The 19,226-nt window shown below is 44.0% G+C and overlaps 1 protein-coding gene across 2 annotated transcripts in view; it reads left to right on the top strand.

The window, feature by feature from the left end:
• Nucleotides 1-19,226, top strand: part of EIF4E (eukaryotic translation initiation factor 4E) — a 34,197-nt gene that overhangs the window by 2,963 nt on the left and 12,008 nt on the right. For both annotated transcript variants that reach the window (XM_055142086.1, XM_055142087.1), the window contains exon 2: nucleotides 14,633-14,739. In XM_055142086.1, the coding sequence (XP_054998061.1) occupies nucleotides 14,633-14,739 (107 nt within the window). The remainder of the gene's footprint in view (nucleotides 1-14,632; nucleotides 14,740-19,226) is intronic.

Here is a 19,226-nt window from a genome sequence, read left to right as displayed (position 1 = left end):
GTAGTAAGCCCTGAGCACTGCTGGGTGTGGCCCAAAAACCAAAAAATGAATTTGAATAGGAAAATTAAAACTTGTAGAAGTGGAAAGCCAGATTGAAAGTATACTAGCTTGAGGATATACCAGCATGTGTGTTTATTTTTAGTAAAACTTCAACGTTTATGTTTCTTTTAATGCTTTGTGCCAGGGCCCTCAGGGGACTTCATGATTCTGGGGATTGAACCTATAGGCCTTCTGTGTGCAGATCATGTATACTTGCTCTTTGAGCTACCTAATGGTCCTTAAAAATGCGCCTTTCAATAATTTTAATGCATTCTTATCGTTTTGTCATTTAGAATCAATGACTTGAAAGGTTTTTTTTTTTTTTTTTTTTTTTTTTTAAACCACATCAGGCTGTCCTTAGGACTTATCCAAGACTGTGCTCTGGGATCACTCCTGGTGGTGCTCAGGGGACCATATGGAGTACCAGGGATTGAACCTCGATAAGCCAGGTGCCCTTAATCTGCTGTTCTCTTGCTCTGGCCCCTTTTTTTTTTTCTCCAGGGTCTTCTTTTTAAAGCAGCTGTTTAGTTTTTGTTAAAATTGTGATATATCCTTGCTAGAGCCTATATAAAACTTAGTAAGTTTCATTGCAATTTTAGGTACATTGTGAGTTTGTTTTTCTGCTAGGTGTAATTAATTATAGCACTGAGGTTCCACGGCTTTTACCTGCTCATCCCTCCATCAGTAGGCATTTGATCCGTTTCTGTTTTTGTTATTGGGTCACACCCAAGGGTGCTCAGGGCTTAATTTTTAGGGCTGTTCTTAGGGCTTCTTCCAGACTCTACTCAGGGATGACTCTGGGTGGGCTTGGGGTACCAACTGGGATACTTGGGATTGAACCTGGGTCTGCTGAGTGCAAAGGTAGTCCCCTACCCGCTGTACTATATTGCTTTGGCCCCTTGTCCCTTCTATAGGCGTTTGGCTAGTTTCATTTATTTATTGGTTTTTGGGCCACACCCAGGCTTGCTCAGGGCTCATCCCTAGTTCTGTGCTTCGGGATTACACTTGGGAGATTGGAGGAACCTTAAGGAGTATCAGGAATTGAGCCCGGATCAGCTGCTTGCAAGCCAAGCACCCTAGCCCCTCTACTGTCTCTTGGGCCTACTATTTAAATTTGTTTTGGGGCTGGAGCGATAGCACAGCGGGTAGGGCATTTGCCTTGCATGCCGCCCATCCGGTTTCGATTCCTAGCATCCCTTGTGGTCCCCTGAGCACCGCCAGGAGTAATTTCCTGAGTGCAAAGCCAGGAGTAACCCCTGTGCATCACCAGGTGTGACCCCAAAACAAAAAAAAATTGTTTTGTTTTGGTGCCACATCTGGCAGTGCTCAGGGCTACTCCTGACTGCTCAGGATCACTCCTGGTAGGGCTTGGGGCACCCTATGGATGCCAGCGATAGAAACTTGATCAGCTGCATGCATATTTTTTGGACCACAGCTGATTGTGCATTGCTTACTCCTGGCTCAATGCTCATGGGTCACCTGGGGCAGGATTTACCTCCCTCCCAGTCGGCTGTGTGAAAGGCAAGTGCTGTGTCACTATATATTCCCCCTCCCTCCCTGTATATATTTAAGTTTTTTCTTAGAAATGTATTTACTATTAGAAGGGGTTATTAAAAGTAAACAAGGCTTGGGGCAGGAGCGATAGCACAGCAGGTAGGCTGTTTGCCTTGGATGCGGCCGACCCTGGTTTGATTCCCAGCATCCCATATGGTCCCCTGAGCGCTGCCAGGGGTAATTCCTGAGTGCAGAGCCAGGAGTAACACCTGGGCATCGCTGGGTGTGACACAAAAAGAAAAAAAAGTAAATAACGCTTAGGGACTGTAGTGTGATGAATATTGGGTAGGGTACACTTGCCTTGCACAGGGCTGACCCAGGTTTAATGTGCAGTGTCCCATGGTCCCCTGAGCCGACCAGGAGTGATCCCTGAGTGCAGAGCCAAGAGTAACTCCTGAGCACAACTAGGTATTGCTCCAACTCCCCCCTCAAGCTGCCCTCCCCCCAAAAAAAAAAGTAAATAGTGCTTAATTTGAAAAATGTTATGTAATTCAGTGTTTTTTGTTAGTTGACTTGATTAGCAAAGAAATCTTGTAGATTAATATGGCTCTTTTTGCTTAGTCCAAAAACCTTGCATGTTGAGGCTGGAGCATTAGTCCATTGGCATTAGTAGCATTACTAAGCCAACCCATAGTAGAGCAGGTGAAATGTTTAGCAGGTGAAATGTTTGCCTTAGGCGCAGCTGAGCCAGTTTCAATTCCCTACATCCCATATATTTCCCCAAGCACCACTAGGAGTCATTCCTGAGCGCAGAGTCAGTAGTATCCCCTGGGCATTGCTGGGAGTGGCCCAGAATTTAAAGACAAAATTCTGTCTTCCCTTATCAATGGGGATACAGTTCAGGAATCCCAGTAGATGCCTGAAATCTCAGATACTGCTGAATCTCACTAGCATGTCGAAGTCTATTCATAAATAGATTCAATTCTGTATTTATATTCCAAATCTCGCTTCATTAATTTGGAGGGGGCTCAGTTCGGCGATTGTCACTGCTTTGGAGTGACCCCTGCTGGTGCCAAGGGGACCGTAGACAGTCCCAGTGATTGAGCCAAGGTCTTGGCTGCATCCAAGCCAGGCAGATGCCTTAACTTTGTACCATCTCTCCAGCCCTCCGTATCATTTTCTATCTTGAATTAGTACTATGCATAATTATTTTTATTTATTTTGCATTTTGGGTCACACACAGCAATGCATAGGGGTTACTCCTGGCTCATGCACTCAGGAATTACTCCTGGCGGTGCTTGGGAGACCATATGGGATGCTGGGAATTGAATCTGGATCAGCCGTGTGCAAGGCAAACCCTGCTGTGCTATCACTCCAGGCCCTATGCACAATTATTTGGCTTACAGGATTACAATTTTAAGAGACACTTTACGCAGTGAAATTGTAGATTAATATGTAGAACGCATTGTGTACAAGTAATCCAACTTAGACCAAAAAATCTAACTGAAAATTTTACGAAAAACTGTAGTTATATAAAGCCTATACTCAAAGTAGCAGCAATCCTGAATTTAACAGGGAACCTGTGAAATAGAATAATGATGGCAATTTCTACTTTCTTGCTATTACTGTCCTTCCTTGCTATTACTGAGAATTTCCTTACTGTTCTGGTTCCCTGTGGGTTTCTCTTTTTTTGTTTTCTTTGTGGGGTGCTCACATTCAGCGGTGACTCAGGCTGCTCCCTTCCTTGTCCTGTAGTCTGGGGTTGCTCCCACTGGTGCTTGGAGCGCCGTGGTGCTAGGGATCAAACCTGGACATCCCTACACAGAGCCTTTGCTTAGCCCATTGTGCTCTCTCTGGCTCTGTCATACTGGCTCTCTTTGAGAAGTAGAAAAAGAGGCTTACTTCATTATATTGTGTCTTTGAAGTCTGACATTTCTGTGTGTAGTTGAAACAAGGGAATAGTATCTTACAGTGATTTAGATTTTGAAATGCAGTATTCGTAGAATAGTCAGTGAGGATTACTCCATGAAATGTGCAACCACACACTTACATTTTCCTTTCTCTGCTAGAAATTCTGTCTTCCCTTATCAATGGGGATAGCACTGTTATAGCACTGTCTTCCCATTGTGAGACTTGTTACTGTTTTCGGCATATTGAATACGCCACGGGTAGCTTGCCAGGCTCTGCCATGCAGGTGGGATACTCTTGGTCACTTGCCGGGCCTTCCGAGTGGGACAGAGGAATTGAACCCCGGTCATCGACATGCAAGGCAAACGCCCTGCCCGCTGTGCTGTCGCTCCAGTCCAAGTGTCATTCATGAGAAGAAATAAATGTTTATATTTGTAAAACTACAGTTCAGGAATCTCAGATGTCTGAACCCTCAGATAATGCTGTATCTCTACATTGTTTTGACAAAATTCAGGGTTTTTTTTTTTTTGTGTGTGTGTGTGTGTGTTTTCTCTCTTCCCTCCCTCCTGCCCTCCCTCCCTCCCTTCCTTCCTTCCTTCCTCTCTGCCCCAACATGTAAGGCAAGTGATCCCCACTAAAACTTAAAAGTGTACAACCCAGGTCCACTAATACCTAGTTAAGTTTGTTTCTCTTTTTGTTGTTGTTGGGGGTGGTTTGCAAGTGGTGTGGGCCCCTCCCAGCAATTTTTGGCGAACCATTCTTTTTTTTCTTCTTTTTTTTTCTTTTTGGGTCACACCCAGCGATGCTCAGGGGTTACTCCTGGCTTTGCACTCAGGAATTGCTCCTGGCAGTGCTTGGGAGACCATATGGGATGCTGGGGATCGAACCTGGGTCTGCCGCCTGCAAGGCAAACGCCCTACCCGCTGTGCTATCGCTCCGGCCCCTGGCCAATCATTCTTGACCTGCTGCCTTTCCTTTTGTTTTGGGGCCATACCCAGCATGGTGAGGGGTCTGCCCTCAGGAATTACTGCATGTGGGGACCGTGTGGGAAGACGGATCCAACCAGGTTTGGCTACATACAAGGCAAGAGCCCTACAGACTGTACTATTTCTTCATCTCCATCGGCTGGCATTCAGTAGCAGGGGAGGGAGCTTTGGTGTTGGAATTCCCCCACCGCCTCCTGGTGCAGTGCTCAGGGCCTACACTCTGATGCTCAGACCTTGAACCAGGTTTGACTGCATTGCATAGCACTCTAACCCTTAGAGTCTTGTGTTCTCCCTTCTCTAGGGACCCCAGGCCTATACCCACAGCTAGTGGGGGCTCAGAGGGCCATATGATCAAACCTGGGTTGGCTACATGCAGGGCAAGTGCCCTACCCACTGCATAATCCCACTAACTCCGTGACTGAGTTGATCTTACACTTCATTGACCTGGTCTGGGATGTTACGGAGGTACTGCTGGGCCTGTGGTGCTGGGTACCCTCAAGGCTACACCTAGCAGTGCTCAAGGTGCCATGAAAGGTAAGGATCGGGCCTGGGGACTAGTGCATCCAACCCTCTTGATTGATCATCTCCCTGTCCCCATTCTACATTTGTTGAGATTCCATTGGGTAAACTTGTTGACACAAAACTTCTTCAGAAGTTAGTTTTTCTATAGTGCACTGATGATAGCAGCAAGGCTTCTTGTGGTTTTTTTTTTTTTTTTCTATGTTTTTTCCTTTTTTTCCCCCAGTGATGCCCAGGGGTTACTTCTGGCTCAGCACTCAGGAATTACTCCTGGCTGTGCTTGGGGGAACATATGGAATGCTGGGGGTTGGCCATGTGCAAGGAGAATACCCTATGCACTGTACTATTGCTCAGGCCCAGGGCTTTTTGTGTTTTGGTTCGGGGTCTGTACCCAGGGGCGCTCGGGACTTACTCCTGGATCTGTACTCAGAGGTCACTCCTGGCGGGGTTTGGAGAAATATTATTATTATTATTATTATTTTTTAATTTTTTATTGAGTCACCATGTGGAAAGTTACAAAGTTTTCAGGTTTAAATGGAGAAATATTTTAAATGGCTTAAAATAATCTTTTTTAACCCACCTTGTTTCTGCTTCTTGGCCATAACTGTCTGTGCTCAGGGCTTACTCCTGGCCGTGTTTGGGACACACTCCTGGCAGGCTTGGGGGTGAGCGTGTGTAGGGCAAGTGCCTACCCGCTGTACTATTGTTCTGGCCCTGTCTCATATTTAGGCATTATTATAGATAATGGTATTTAGTACTTGCTTAGATTTTGGGGCACCAGTGTTCAAATGTAGGGCCTTATGCATCTGGAAAATGCACTTTCCTGTTGAGCTATACTTAGCCCCCTAGCTTTTTATTTTATTTACTTGTGCTTTCTGGGGGTGCTCAGGGCTTATTCCTGGTTCTGTGCATAGCATCACTCTTTAGCGAGCTCTGGGGACCATATGCAGTGCCAAAGATTGAACCAGGGTCAGCGACATGCAAGACAAAACCTTAACTGCTCTTATCTCTCTGGGCCTTCCCCTAGCTTTTTATTTTTAAGCTTTAGTCTTGAATCAGTAATACATTGTTCACGATCAACATAATGATCTGTTAAAACAATCTGGTATAGCCTATTTAAACCTTATTCTTTAAAAAATTACATTTTCAAATATATCAGACAGTAAGAACACTTAGGATTTCAACAGAAACCAGTTACGTTGACATATATTGTAAAGCTTAAATAAATGAACCTGAAACAATTGGAACACTGCTTAGTACAGGAAAAGAGTTTTGTTTGCTTGGTTGTTAAACTACACCTGTTGATTCTCAAGGGTTACTCCTGGCTCTGCATTCAGGAACCACTCCTAGAGGTGCACTGGGAACCATACGGGATGCCAAGGATCGAACCTGGGTCAGCGGCATAAAAGGCAAGCGCCTTAGTCACTGTACTATATGGCCCCGAATTTTCACTCCTTATGTAACTTGTGACTATAGCTCTAAACATTTTGTTCACATACATAGACTGGAGTGATAGCACAGTGGGTAGGGCATTTGCCTTACACTCTGCCGACCCAGGTTGGATTCCTCCGTCCCTCTCGGAGAGCCTGACAAGCTACCGAGAATATTCCACCCACACAGCAGAGCCTGGCAAGCTACCCGTGGCGTGTTTGATACACCAAAAACAGTAACAAAAGCCTCACAGTGGAGACATTGCTGGTGCCCACTTGAGCAGAGTGCTACATAGACAGGCAGACATGCATGTAGAGGGTTCACTTGTAAGCCATACTGTAAAGGCAGGCCCTACTGCTGTGCTATAAGCTCTGCATCTCCTCCCCGCCCCCCTTGCATATTTTAAGTTCGAAGAGTAATTTTTTTTCTATTTTTCTTTTGTTGTTTCCTTTTTCCTTCTTTCTTTTTTGATCAAATTACGCCTCTGAGCTATTCCTATCCAGGTAGGTCATCTCTAGAGATGATTAGCTTTAACATTTTACCTCTCTCCAGAGATCTGTGTACTAGCAGATAAAATGTGTATTCTTGGACAGCTGATAACCATATGTGGGCCTGACATTTTGGTGCATAGTAATGGTGCTGAGGGGTGGGAAATGCATGCTGGGAATGTAAGATTTGAGGCCTTGAGCATTCTTGGCATGCAGCATAGCCCTTTGAGCTGCATCCGAGACCTAGTATGTACCTATATATAAGTACTTTGGCCGAAGGGCATACCAGTGGTGTTTTAGGGTTTGTTCCTGGCCCTTCTCGGGGATCACACCTGGCTGGGGAATCAATCAAATCTGGGTTAGCTAGCATGCAAAGTAAGAGCCTTAGCAGCTGCTGCACTATTGTGGCTGCCACTCTTATTCTTGAGAAATTTAGGATCTTTGTGGTGGTGGGTTTTTTTTTTTTTTTTTTTTTTTTTTGAGAGGGCACCCAAGCAGTGCTCAGGGATTACTCCTGACTGCAGGCAGGAATAACTCCTGGCGGTGCGTGGGGTGGGGCATTATATGAGATACCCCGGATCGAACTGGGGTTTGCAAGGCAAAGGCCTTACTCGCTGTACTATTGCTCCAGTCCCAGCAATTTAGAAATCTTTTAAAACAGGGTTTGATTCCCCAGTTTCTCAAAAGGTTGCCTGAGTGCCACCGACAGTCATTTCGAGCCATTGCTGAGCCAGGAGTACTCCCTGAGCATCAACAGGTTGGCCTCCAAACAACAGCAATGACAGAAAGCTTTTGGGTGACACATAGCTGTGCTTAGGGCTTACGGCAGGAATGCTTCTGGTGATGCAGTCAAGGTGGACAAGGCACACGCCTTGGCTTCTGTATTATCTCTGATCCCAGAACTTTAGATTTTTTTTTTTGTTTCATTTTTTTTGGGGGGGGTCACACCTGGCAATGCACAGGGGTCATTCCTGGCTCTGCACTCAGGAATTACCCCTGGCGGTGCTCAGGGGACCATATGAGATGCTGGGATATTTTTTTATGTTTGTTTTTGGTCCATACCTGACAGTGATCTGGAATCATTCCTGGTGGGCTTGGAGACTGTATGGGATGCTAGGGATCAAACTCAGGTTGGTCTTATGCAGAGCACATGCTCTACCTGCTGTGCAATTGCTCTGGCCCCTTAGAAATTCAGATTCTTGCTCCTTTTTCACGGTGACATGGCTTTAGCATGAATGACTTTTTGGCCATGCCCAGTGCTAGGTATTATTCCTTTTTTTTTTTTTACCTTTTTTTTTTTTCATTTTAAAATTGGCTGTCTAGGAAATGGTTTTCTCTCTTTAGCTCATTGGACAGAATGAGTAGACTGAGGAGACTCAGCTTGGAGGCGGTGGGGACAATTTAAAGGTGTGAAATCCATTTCTACTATGTCCAAGGAAGACCTTGAATTGGATCACCTGTTTTGTAGGAATTTCCCCCCTTTTCTCCCATGACTTTTGATGTGATCCTCTGGCCTCCAGCCAGGCCAGCCTGGCTGGCAGTTGTCCCAAGCACTGTTGGGGGTTGTCTCTCTAGAAAGAAAACAGGTATTATTGGGATTGGGTGGGGCCAGTGCTTGGGGTCTGGTCCTCCCAGAAATAACTTCTGGTATATTGAGGGCACTGTATGGAACTGGGCCATCGAGCCACAGCTGGCCACATGCGAGGTGCTTTGTAGACTCTCCACAATCATCATTTCCTAGAAAGCCAATTTTAAGGGACAGTGTCGTCCTGCCTCTCCTGCTTTTTCAGTATGATTTTGCTGTAATAAACTTAGTATACTTAGATTACTATGAAGAAAATGAAATATATCTGATCCCAACAGCTGGGTGTTTTCTAGTTAATTTGACTTGTGAATTTCTTAATACTTTTTGTCTTGCCGTCCTCCCCTCCCCTTCTCAGGCATCCGTATGTATTGTTGGGATTCAAACCAGGGTTGGCCGCATTCAGGGCAAGCACTTTAGCCCTTGTACTGTCTCTCCAGCCCAACCTTGACTTGGTTTTTATGAACAGTTTTTAAGTTCATAGTTAAGAATGAGTGAAACGGGGCTGGAGCTATAGCACAGTGGGTGGGGGCGTTTGCCTTGCATGCGGCTGACCCGGGTTCGATTCCCAGCATCCCATTTAGTGCCCCGAGCTCCGCCAGGAGTAATGCCTGAGTGCACAAGCCAGAAGTAACCCCTGTGCAGCGCTGGGTGCAAACCTCCCCTCCCCCCCAAAAAAAGAATGAAGCAGTATGCTGGTATATGCCCTATCCCGTATGTTTAGCGCTTTTCCCAGTATCACCAAGTGACACATTTGGTACAACTCATGGAATCCACATTGACAAGCCATCATCACCCGAACATCATAGATCACCAGCACCCCATAGGTTCGTCTTTCTGAACCCCACCAGGAGTGACCCTGAGCATGCCAGTCGGCCCAGGAAAATCTAAAATAAATTTTAAGTTTTACAGTTTTGAAATTTAATATTCTGAGGTAGCACCGTAGCACTGTTGTCCCACTGTTTGCTCAAGCGGGCACCAGTAACGTCTCCATTGTGAGACTTGTTTACTGTTTTTGGCATATCGAATACACCATGGGTAGCTTGCCAGGCTCTGCCATGCGGGCAGGATATTCTTGGTAGTTTGCTGGGCTCCAAGAGGGACAGGAATCGAACCCAGGTCAGCTGTGTGCAAGGCAAATGCCCTACCACTGTGCTATCGCTCCAGTCCATGCTGAGGTAATGTATATAAAAACACAAGGCCTACTGCAAGGGTAGTTAGACAGGCAGAGCTTACACTTTGCTTGTCTGGGTTTAATCTTCATTGAATGGTTCCCTGGGCACCTTCAGCAATTACCCCTCTAGACTTCTGAGGTCAGAGTTGGGAGTAGCCCTTAAGCTACTTAAACATTGCTCGGTTTGCTCAAAACCCGGCCCCTCCTCCCTTGAGAAGTCCACAAAGTGACCATTGTTTGATAGTGGCTGCTTAATAAATGTGACCTACCAAGTTTTTGGTTTGGATGGAGTGTGAAGATAGGTGTTAGCACTGCTTTAGTAATTGTAAAGCAGATTATAGCACTTAAACCTGTCATTCTATGTTTAATCTTCGAGTTGTTAAGAAATGGCTTCCATTGCTTTCCAAGATAAAAGGTCCTTTTCACTCTTTCATTCCAACCTCATTTACCAATGCTATCTTTAGTTTTATAATTTATTTGCCTCAGTCTTTGGACTTAACATCTTTCCCATAAACTGCACCTGCACTACTTTTCATTTTGTGTTTTCTGTTCTATTGAAATGTGTGCTCAGGGTTTTTTAAGGCCTTTCACTCCCTGTACTGTGTTTCTAGCCTTCTAAGTATAATTTTTAAATGTGTTTGGTTTCTTTGAGAATAACCATACCCTGGTTGTTGGTGAGAATTGACAGGAGGGGAGCTCCTTGGCCCTCCTGGGTACCACTTGGGAAGCTCTGTGCTCCCTGCTCTCCCCTCCCCCCAAAAAAGAGGAAGAGGGAAATTTTTTTCTTTCTTTGTTTTTGGAACACACCTGGCGTGCTCAAGGGTTACTCTAGGCTCTACCCTTAGGAATCTCCCCTGGTGCATTCTGGGGCCAGATGGTGTGCTGGGAAACTACTGTACTATTGCTCCGGCCCCAAAAATGCAATTTACTCATACATGCAACTTTACAAATATTTAACAATGGGCTTCATTTCCCTGATAAATATTTATATAGAAATATATTTAAAAGTCGTTGTTTCCTTCCCCATTTTCAAAGAAAATCTTTAAATTGAGTCCCTTAACTACAAAGTTATTCATGCTTGAGTTTCAGGTGTACAATGTTTCAACACTGCTCCCTTCAACCTGTCCACTTCCATCCACCAGTATCCCCAGATTCCCTCTGACCTTCCACCCTGCAGCCTGCTTCTTGGCAGACAACCCCCCCCCCTTATTATAGTGGTCCCTTACCTGAATTTCTTACACACATCCTCAACCTCAAACCCCTCTCCCACAAAAGCTGACAAGCTTCCTATTAAGGACCAGTTCCTCTGCTCTTTGTTTCTACTGCCATTGGACATTAATTATTCCGCTGTTTCTTTATATCCCACATGAGTGAGATTGTTCTATGTCTGTCCCTCTCCCTCTGACTCATTTCACTCAGCCTATATCCTTCCAATTATCAGCAAATTTCTTTTTCGGGTCACACCTGGCGTGGTTCTGCACTCAAAAATTACTCCTGGGGATGCTCAGCATATGGGATGTCAGGATGAAACTCGAGTTGGTCACATGCAAGGCAAATGCCCCACCCACTGTACTCTTGCTTCAGCCCATGTGTCAGCAAAGTTCATGGCGCCACATGTCCTCCCTCTCCCCCCCCATTCACACCAACACTGGTGGTGGCTCTTTCTGATGAGGTAGTAACTTGATGATTTGATAGTTTTTTTTTTTCATGTCTTTTGTCCATTTTTTGTATCTTTGAGGATGTTTCTGTTCATTTTTAAAATTTTAGTTGTGGTTGGATGTGTTTTTCTTGTGAAGTTCTACCAGTACTTTATGTATCTTGGACATTAACCTTTTATCGGACGAGTGGTTGGCAAATAATTTTATCCCAGTCTGTGGGCTGTCTTTGTATTCTGGTCATTGTTTTCTTTGAGGTGCAAAAGCTTCTTAATTTTATGTAGTCCAATTTGTTTAGCTTTGCTTCCACTTAATTGGTTAGTGGCATTTCATCCTTAAAGGTGCCTCTAGTTTCAGTGTCATGGAGATTTCTGTTTTTCTCTGTGTACCTTATGAATTCAGGTTTGATGTAGAGGTCTTTAATCCATTTTGATCAAACTTGTACATGGCATTAGAAAGAGGTCTGAGTTTTTTTCCTTACATGTGGTGACCAATTTTTCCAGCACCACTTGTTGAGGAGGCTTTTTCCTTGTTTCACTATGTTTTTTGCTCTTTTATGGGAGAGTAACTGACCATATACCCGAGAGTCTCTCTGGATCTTCAGTGCTATTCCACTGATCAGTGGGTCTGTTTTTATTCCAGGACCATTGTTTTAATTACATCGTTGTGTAGTACAGTTTGAAGTTGGACAAAGTAATGCCTCATCTTTTTCTGGAGGATAGCCTTGGTTGTGGGGGTGGTAGGGGATGTTTGATCTATTTATTTGAAAAATGTCATGGTATTGTTAAAGAGACTGCTCTGAGTCTATATAATGTTTTGGTGAGTGTTGCTATTTTGAGGATATTTATGCTCCCAGTCCATGCATGAGCTGAAGAGATGTTTCCATTTCCTTGAGTCCTCTTTTGGAGTGTTTTGTAGTTTTCTTTGTACAGGTCTTTAACCTCTTTAGTTAACTTCTTTCTAGTACTTGATTTTCTGAGGCCCAGTTGTTACTGGGATTGTTTTTTAATTTAATTTATTATTGTTGTTGTTGTTTTGGTTTGGGGGCTTACTCCTGGCTCTGCAGTCAGGAATGAATCCCGGCAGTATCCTGGGGACCTTATGGGGTGCCAGGGATCAAACCCAGGTTGGCTATGTGCAAACCAAGCACCTTATTTTCATATAGGAAAGCAATGGACTTTTGCAAGTTAGCTTTGAAACCTGCCCCTTTACTATATCATTTCCAGCAGCTTTTTTGTAGAGTCTTTAGGGTTTTCTAAATACAGTAATACAGTATCGCTTGTATCACTTGTCATCCAATGCTTGAGCAGGCACCAGTAAAGCCTCCATTCGTCCCTATTCTGTGCCAGCCCAATGGCGTCTGCTTGCTCCAGGAACACAAAGACCCTCAAAGAGCCTCAAACCATTAGTTCAGGGTCCTGACATAGAAGTGTGACCATCTTGTAGGTGAGCGACCAGGCTCTCTTTTGACGTGGAGTCCAGTTGGTAGCAGCTCTAGTCTCCACATCGCATTCTGTGTGCGCCCATCTGATTTACGTTAGTTCCCCAGCATCCCACATGGTTCCCTGAGCACCACCAGGAGTAATTCCTGTGCGTCACCAGGTGTGACCCAAAATGCAAAAATTGTTGCTTTTTGGGCCACACCTGACGATGCTTAGGAGTTACTTCTGGCTCTGCACTCAGGAATTTTTTTCTGGTGCTGCTCAGGGGACCCCATGGGATGCCAGAGATGGAACCTGGGTTGGCTGTGTGCAAGGCAAATGCCTTATTGCTACCATCTCTTATCTCTTTTAAAGCCTTACTTGAATCACTACCCTGGTTGGCTGAAAATCTTTAGGAAGGGTCCCTAAGCTTCTGATACTCCTTGGGAGCATCTCCAGTCATTCCAGAAATGAAAATTAAATGTGAATAGCATATGTTTTTATCCATACTTTTTGAGCACTTTTTCATTCCTCTCATGTACTTGCTTGCTCCCTCCCATTGGAGATCTTTATTTTTACCTGAGGACTTTGGGTTTTTTCTTTCTTCGTTTTCTTGAGTGTATATGTGTGTCCATTTCTGAAGGGTTATTTTCTCTAAGCAGTGAATTCTAGGTTCCTAGGTTTTCTTCTTTCAGAATTTAAATTTTATTTAGCAACTTTTACTATGCACAGTTGAGAAGTTAGTTGAGAAGTTTACTTTTACTCACTTCTCTGAAAGGATGTGTGTGGCTTATGTTTTTCTTCCTGTTTTTACTGCTCCCTGTTCGCTGTGAATTTCAGTAATTTGAGTTTGTCTAGGTATAGTTGCTTCTGTGTTACTACTGCTTATCCTTCTTGGCCCTTCCCAAAATCTGTGGCTTTCTAAAAAAGTTTGGTAAATTTGAGCCATCATTTCTTTGTATTTTTTATTGGGCGGGGGGGGGGGGGGAGTCACACCTTGTGGTTTTCAGGGCTTACTCCAACTACTGTGCTCCGGGATCACTTCTGGTGGGGTCTCTGGGGACCAAATGGGGTGCTAAGGATCAGATCTGCGAAGCCTCATGCAAGGCAAGTGTCCTCCCTGCTGTGCATAGCAAAAGATCTGAGTGTTCAGGGGCCCCAAATTGATTCAGAATTAACTGCATAATGAATCTGAGGTGTTTTTATATGTGCTTACCAGCGTGCTGTGTTCTCTGGTGAAAAGGGGTTCTGAGAGGGAAAAGTTTAAGGAAACTTGTTATGGACTATGACATTCTACATGACATTAAAATGTATAAAAGTTATAATGTGAAATAATATTAAATTTTATAGCATCTTTTGCTTTTCATGAAGAGATACTAGGGAGAACTTAGTATCTTTTTTTTTTTTAAGAGTGGTTTGTGATCTGTTTTGTGAAATGCTTTTGCAATTTCTCTTTAAAAGAATAATGGGTGTGTTCCATTCTGGTTTCTGTTTTTGCTTTTGGGCCAACCTGGTGATGCTTAGGGGTTACTCTTGGCTCTGCACTCAGGAATTACCCCTGGCAGTATTAGGGGGACCATCTGGGGTGCTGAGGATTGAATCTGGGTCAGCCACGTGCAGGGCAGGAGCCCTCCTTACTGAACTCTCAGGCCTCTGGATGGTTTCCATTTTGAAAATTACCTTATCCCAACTTGGGATGTCTTAATTCCTTTCTTGTACTTCATGGGATACCTCTGTGGAGAAGTTTATTGTCTTCGGATGTGTAATATTTTCCCTTTTAATAAATTTCGTCACTGAAGATTAAAAGGCAATATTGGGCACATTGGACCAAACGGGATGCTAAGGATCACCGTGAGCTAAGGTGCTCAGGACAAAATGAAGTTTAATATATTAATATGTATAAATTTAAAGTAGTGTTTTGCTATTTTTTACTAGGAAACCACCCCTACTCCTAATCCCCCACCTACAGAAGAAGAGAAAACAGAATCTAATCAGGAGGTTGCTAATCCAGAACATTATATTAAACATCCTTTACAGAACAGGTAAGTGTTTGAGAAACAGGTTTTCTGACATAGGCAGAAAGGTTAAAGACTTGAAGAGAAAGTTGAATAAGACTAGTATTGGGAATACTTTAGGATAATAATTCCATTTCCCTTGTATTATTAAGCCTGGCAAGCAGATTTTTTTCCTTTCAGAAGGGAAACTGGTTAAGAGATTGGTTTAAAGTTACTCAGTAATTGGTGCTTGTTGAAATTAATTCTTGGTAAGGAGAAATGAGCTTAACAGGCAGAATCTTGGAATAGAAGCATAGAGAGGAATTTTTAAATTTTATTTTATTTTGGGGGCTCACACCTGTGAAGTGTACAGAAATATAAATTATGTAGGTCAGGACAAAATGAAGAAGTAGTAATCAAGGGGGGAAATGCCTTTATGAGAAAGTGTTCAACAGAATATGTGAGCACTGAATAGAATGGTAAAGCTGTTCATTGAATTGTGTAAAGATAGTTAGAAAATCACAATTGACTTAAAAATGATTTAAAACATGTTCTTTCTAAATGACTGACAGTTTAGAATGTAGATGATGACAAAGGTCGGATAATTTTAAAGGGTGAGTAGAAAAGAATAAAAAAAAAGTTAGTCTCAGAGGCCAGAGAGATATAGCAGGTAAGGTGATTGTCAAAAGATTCCTGAATGTAGAGCTAGGAGTAACCCCTGAGCAAAAAGCCTGGTGTGACCAAAAAACAAACAAAAAAGTCTTTTAAAAATTATTTAGGTATTATCCTTTGTTGTTAAGTTTTGTTTTCTTTTTTCTGTTTCTGGCAGTTCTTAGGGCTTACTCCTCACTTTGCACTCAGGGATCATTCCTGGTGGGGCTGGGGGGCTGGGGTATTGGGGATTGAACTGGGGGTGACTGCATGCAAAGCAGGTGTCCTATCTGCTGCACTGTTGCTACAGATACAGTATTAGGTTTCTTCCAGGTTAGTTGCAGTAGGACATCAGAAGCCATATCCTAGAACACTGTCAAAATGTACTGTGTGGAATGCAAATACTTTGCATTTGAGATGGATCATCATCATGCATGATGTTGCAACACCACTGGCCATTGGAGAATGTTTGAGTTAGTTGCTGGATCTCCTGACTTAAAATTTATGATAGAGTCTCAGAAAAAATACGACTCCTTAATATCTGTCAGCAGAAATGTGAAGTTTTGTGAATTTTTTAAACTGGCAGTGGCACATGTAGACTCAATTTTTCCCTTTCTTTCCCTTCTTTGTTGCTATTTCTCTGAATAGGGACTATACAGAAGTCTTGGTTTTGTCATACTCTTTAGGTGTGCTATTTACACCCATTTATTTCAGTGACAGTGCTCAGAGTGTGGGGCGGGGTGGGGGCCACTGTGGTGCCCAGCAGTTGAGGTAGCAGAGCTACAGCAGAGCTGCTGGGATCTCACTCAGCACATGCAGCTTTCTTTGTTCCCCTTCTTCTCTTGCTGGTGCTGCAGTAACTGGGAGTCATACACCTGCTTAGTTGCGTTGCCCACGCACATTCTCGCTGTCGAGACATTCTGGTTGTTGAGCTTGCTGGAGGTTGCAGTGATCTCTTGTGTGCTTGTGGCGCTCACACCATTTATTTGTGACGTGCAGACTCTCCTGCCATGCCAGGATTACTTAGAGCACTAAGGACCACAGGCAGCAGAGTGGCCAGCATCTTATTGGGCTCATGTGGCAGTACCAGGAATCGAACTCATCTTTGTGAACCAGACATTTCAGATACAAAATCATCTCCTGACCTTGGAGACATCTTTTTACTTTTTCTTTAAAAATTTCATTTTAGGGACTGGAGCGATAGCACAGTGGGTAGGGCGTTTGCCTTGCACGCGGCTGACCCAGGTTCGATTCCCAGCATCCCATACGGTCCCTTGAGCATTGCCAGGAGTAATTCCTGAGTGCAGAGCCAGCAGTAACCCCTGAGCATTGCGTGGTATGACCCAAAAAGCAAAAAAAAAAAAAAAAAAAAAAGTTTCATTTTAGGCCTTCACTGCTTTGGGAAATAGCCATGGCTTGTCACCCACTTTATGCAGTAAAAATGGTGTCCATTCCCCTACCTCTCCCCCGCTGTCACTGTCATCCCATTGCTCATTGATTTGCTCGAGTCGGCACCAGTAACGTCTCCGTTGTGAGACTTGTTTGTTACTGTTTTTGGCATGTTGAATACGCCACGGGTAGCTTGCCAGGCTCTGCCGTGTGGGCGAGATACTCTTGATAGCTTGCCAGGCTCTCCGAGAGGGGTGGAGGAATCGAACCCGGGTCGGCCGTGTGCAAGGCGAACGAACGCCCTACCGCTGTGCTATTGCTCCAGCCCACTCACCTTTCCAGCAAATCCCTGAAAACCCAACCTCCTATTCCACCTGATAATGCAGTTGCTTTTGTTGTGGGGATCCTACTTGGATTGGGGGAGCAGCAGTGCAGTGAAGGGATTAAAGTCAAAGCCTCACGCTTACAACAGTGTGTAGCCACAACTCTGGCCACGTTACACATTTTGGTATGCATTCAAATGGATATTTAATGAAATTTTTTTTATCAAGGTGCTTCTGTTTTCCTTTATGCAGTGCAGTGTCACTGATAATGTCAGGTCAAACTCAGGGCCTGATAAGTGTATGGTTTACATTCTTCAGGGGAGGGGGCAGTGCCAGTCTATTGAGTCATTTCTACTTCTTTCTTTCCCAGTGCAATAGACTGAGTGCATGGTTTATATGAATGTGGCCCATGTTCTATCCCAGGTATCACAAGGTCTCCTGAACATTACAAGGAGCAGTCATACCCCCACAGTCATATAGCTTCTAGAACACTGCTGGGTATGATACCAAACCAAAGAATAGTATGTAAAGCTTAAATATGCCCAATGCATTGAATCTGCAATACCTTGGTATGAATAACGGTATATGCTTTCAGTTGACAGTAACAAAAGCAGTTTAACCAACAGTTACACATTGTCATTCAATCTAATTTAAAGCACTACTTTGTCAATGGACTTTATGTCAGTGGATGCTTAAAAAAATCGAAGATGCATGGGGTTGGAGAGATAGTACAGTTGGCTCAACCTGGCACGTGCAATCCTCGGTATATGATCCCCAGCACCCCATATGGTCCTTCTGAGCCCACCAAGAGTGATTCCTGAGCACAACCAGTAATAAGCCTTGAGCACCATCTGGTGTGACCCAAAAATCCGAAATGGGGCTTAAATGAAGCCTTTATCAAAGAAAGACCTCCAGGTATGAACTGAACATAAAACTAGTTTTTAGGGACAAAGATTACCAAACAGGAAATCTAAAGTTTTTAGTAAAGCAGAGAAACACGCATGTGGAGGATCTAGAATTGAGTACCAGTTTAAAAAATTGGTAAGAAATATTATTATACCCAAAAGCAAAGTTTTGAGGAGTCTTAGAGAAAAATTTGGGTTAGCAGTGAAATGGAAGTAGAACAGAGTTCTACTTAGTTCTTTTCCAAAGAGAATGAAGGCCTGTTTATTTACTTATTCCTGGTTTATTGTAGTTAAGATGATGTGTTTAAGTACGGTCCTCACTTCACCACCATAAAAATGCCCCAGGCCCCCATGCTTGCCCCTGTGACAAAGGGCGCTCTTTACTTTTTTGTTTGTTTCGGGGCCACACCTGTTGGTGCTTAGGGCTTATTCTCTTGTTTTGTTTGGGGGCTACTGCCAGTGGTGCTCTGGACTTAGTCTGAGGAGTCTTCTGGCAAGCTGAGAGGACAGGACCATATGTGGTGCTGGATGCCAGGAGCCCATGTTGGCCAGTGCCTTACCCGCTCTGCACTGTCACTGCCGGCTCACCCGCACTTACACCGACTGAATGGTTCCTGTGAGAGTCGGTCACTAGTATGATTTGATGCCAGTTATGGTTCTTCCTAAGCAGCAGGTTTTCCCTCCATGATCTCTGCATTATTAAAGCAAATGTTATGCCATGAAAAAAATACCTTATTATTATAGAAACAATATACTTTGGTCATCAGTTAAAGGTTCATGGTATTTTATATTCCCTATGGAACTGCACTGAGAATTTATTTGATCTGTAGGTGCTTAAAATATTTGCAAAGTTCCCAAAAGTAACTTTCTTTTAAATTAACTTTTGTTTTGTTTTGGGGTCACTGCCAAGCAGTGCTCAAGACTTACTCCTGGCCCTGCACACAGGGATCACTCCTGGCGAACCTGTATGGGGGTCGGGAATGATGATAAGAGGTACCCAGGATTTAACCCAGACTTGGGTTGACTGTGTCCTAGTGCCTTACCCACTGTATTACCTCTGACTGCCCCCCTGCCCCCCCGCACCCCTCCAGATTTGCCTTTTTAAACAAATGAACAAACCCAACAGTACTTGGGGGCGTTACTTTGCAAAAAACATGGTCCAGCTCTTTGAGCCATCTCTCTGTCCCAGATTTACTATTGGGAGGGGGGCACACCCAGTGATGCTCAGGGATTACTTCTGGTGGTGCCTTGGGGAACATATGAGGTG

Source organism: Sorex araneus, chromosome 6 (genome assembly GCF_027595985.1).
Source record: "Sorex araneus isolate mSorAra2 chromosome 6, mSorAra2.pri, whole genome shotgun sequence".
Classification (NCBI taxonomy): Eukaryota; Metazoa; Chordata; class Mammalia; order Eulipotyphla; family Soricidae; genus Sorex; species Sorex araneus.
Note: the sequence above shows the minus strand (reverse complement) of the source record. Positions and strands in the feature narration are given on the sequence as shown.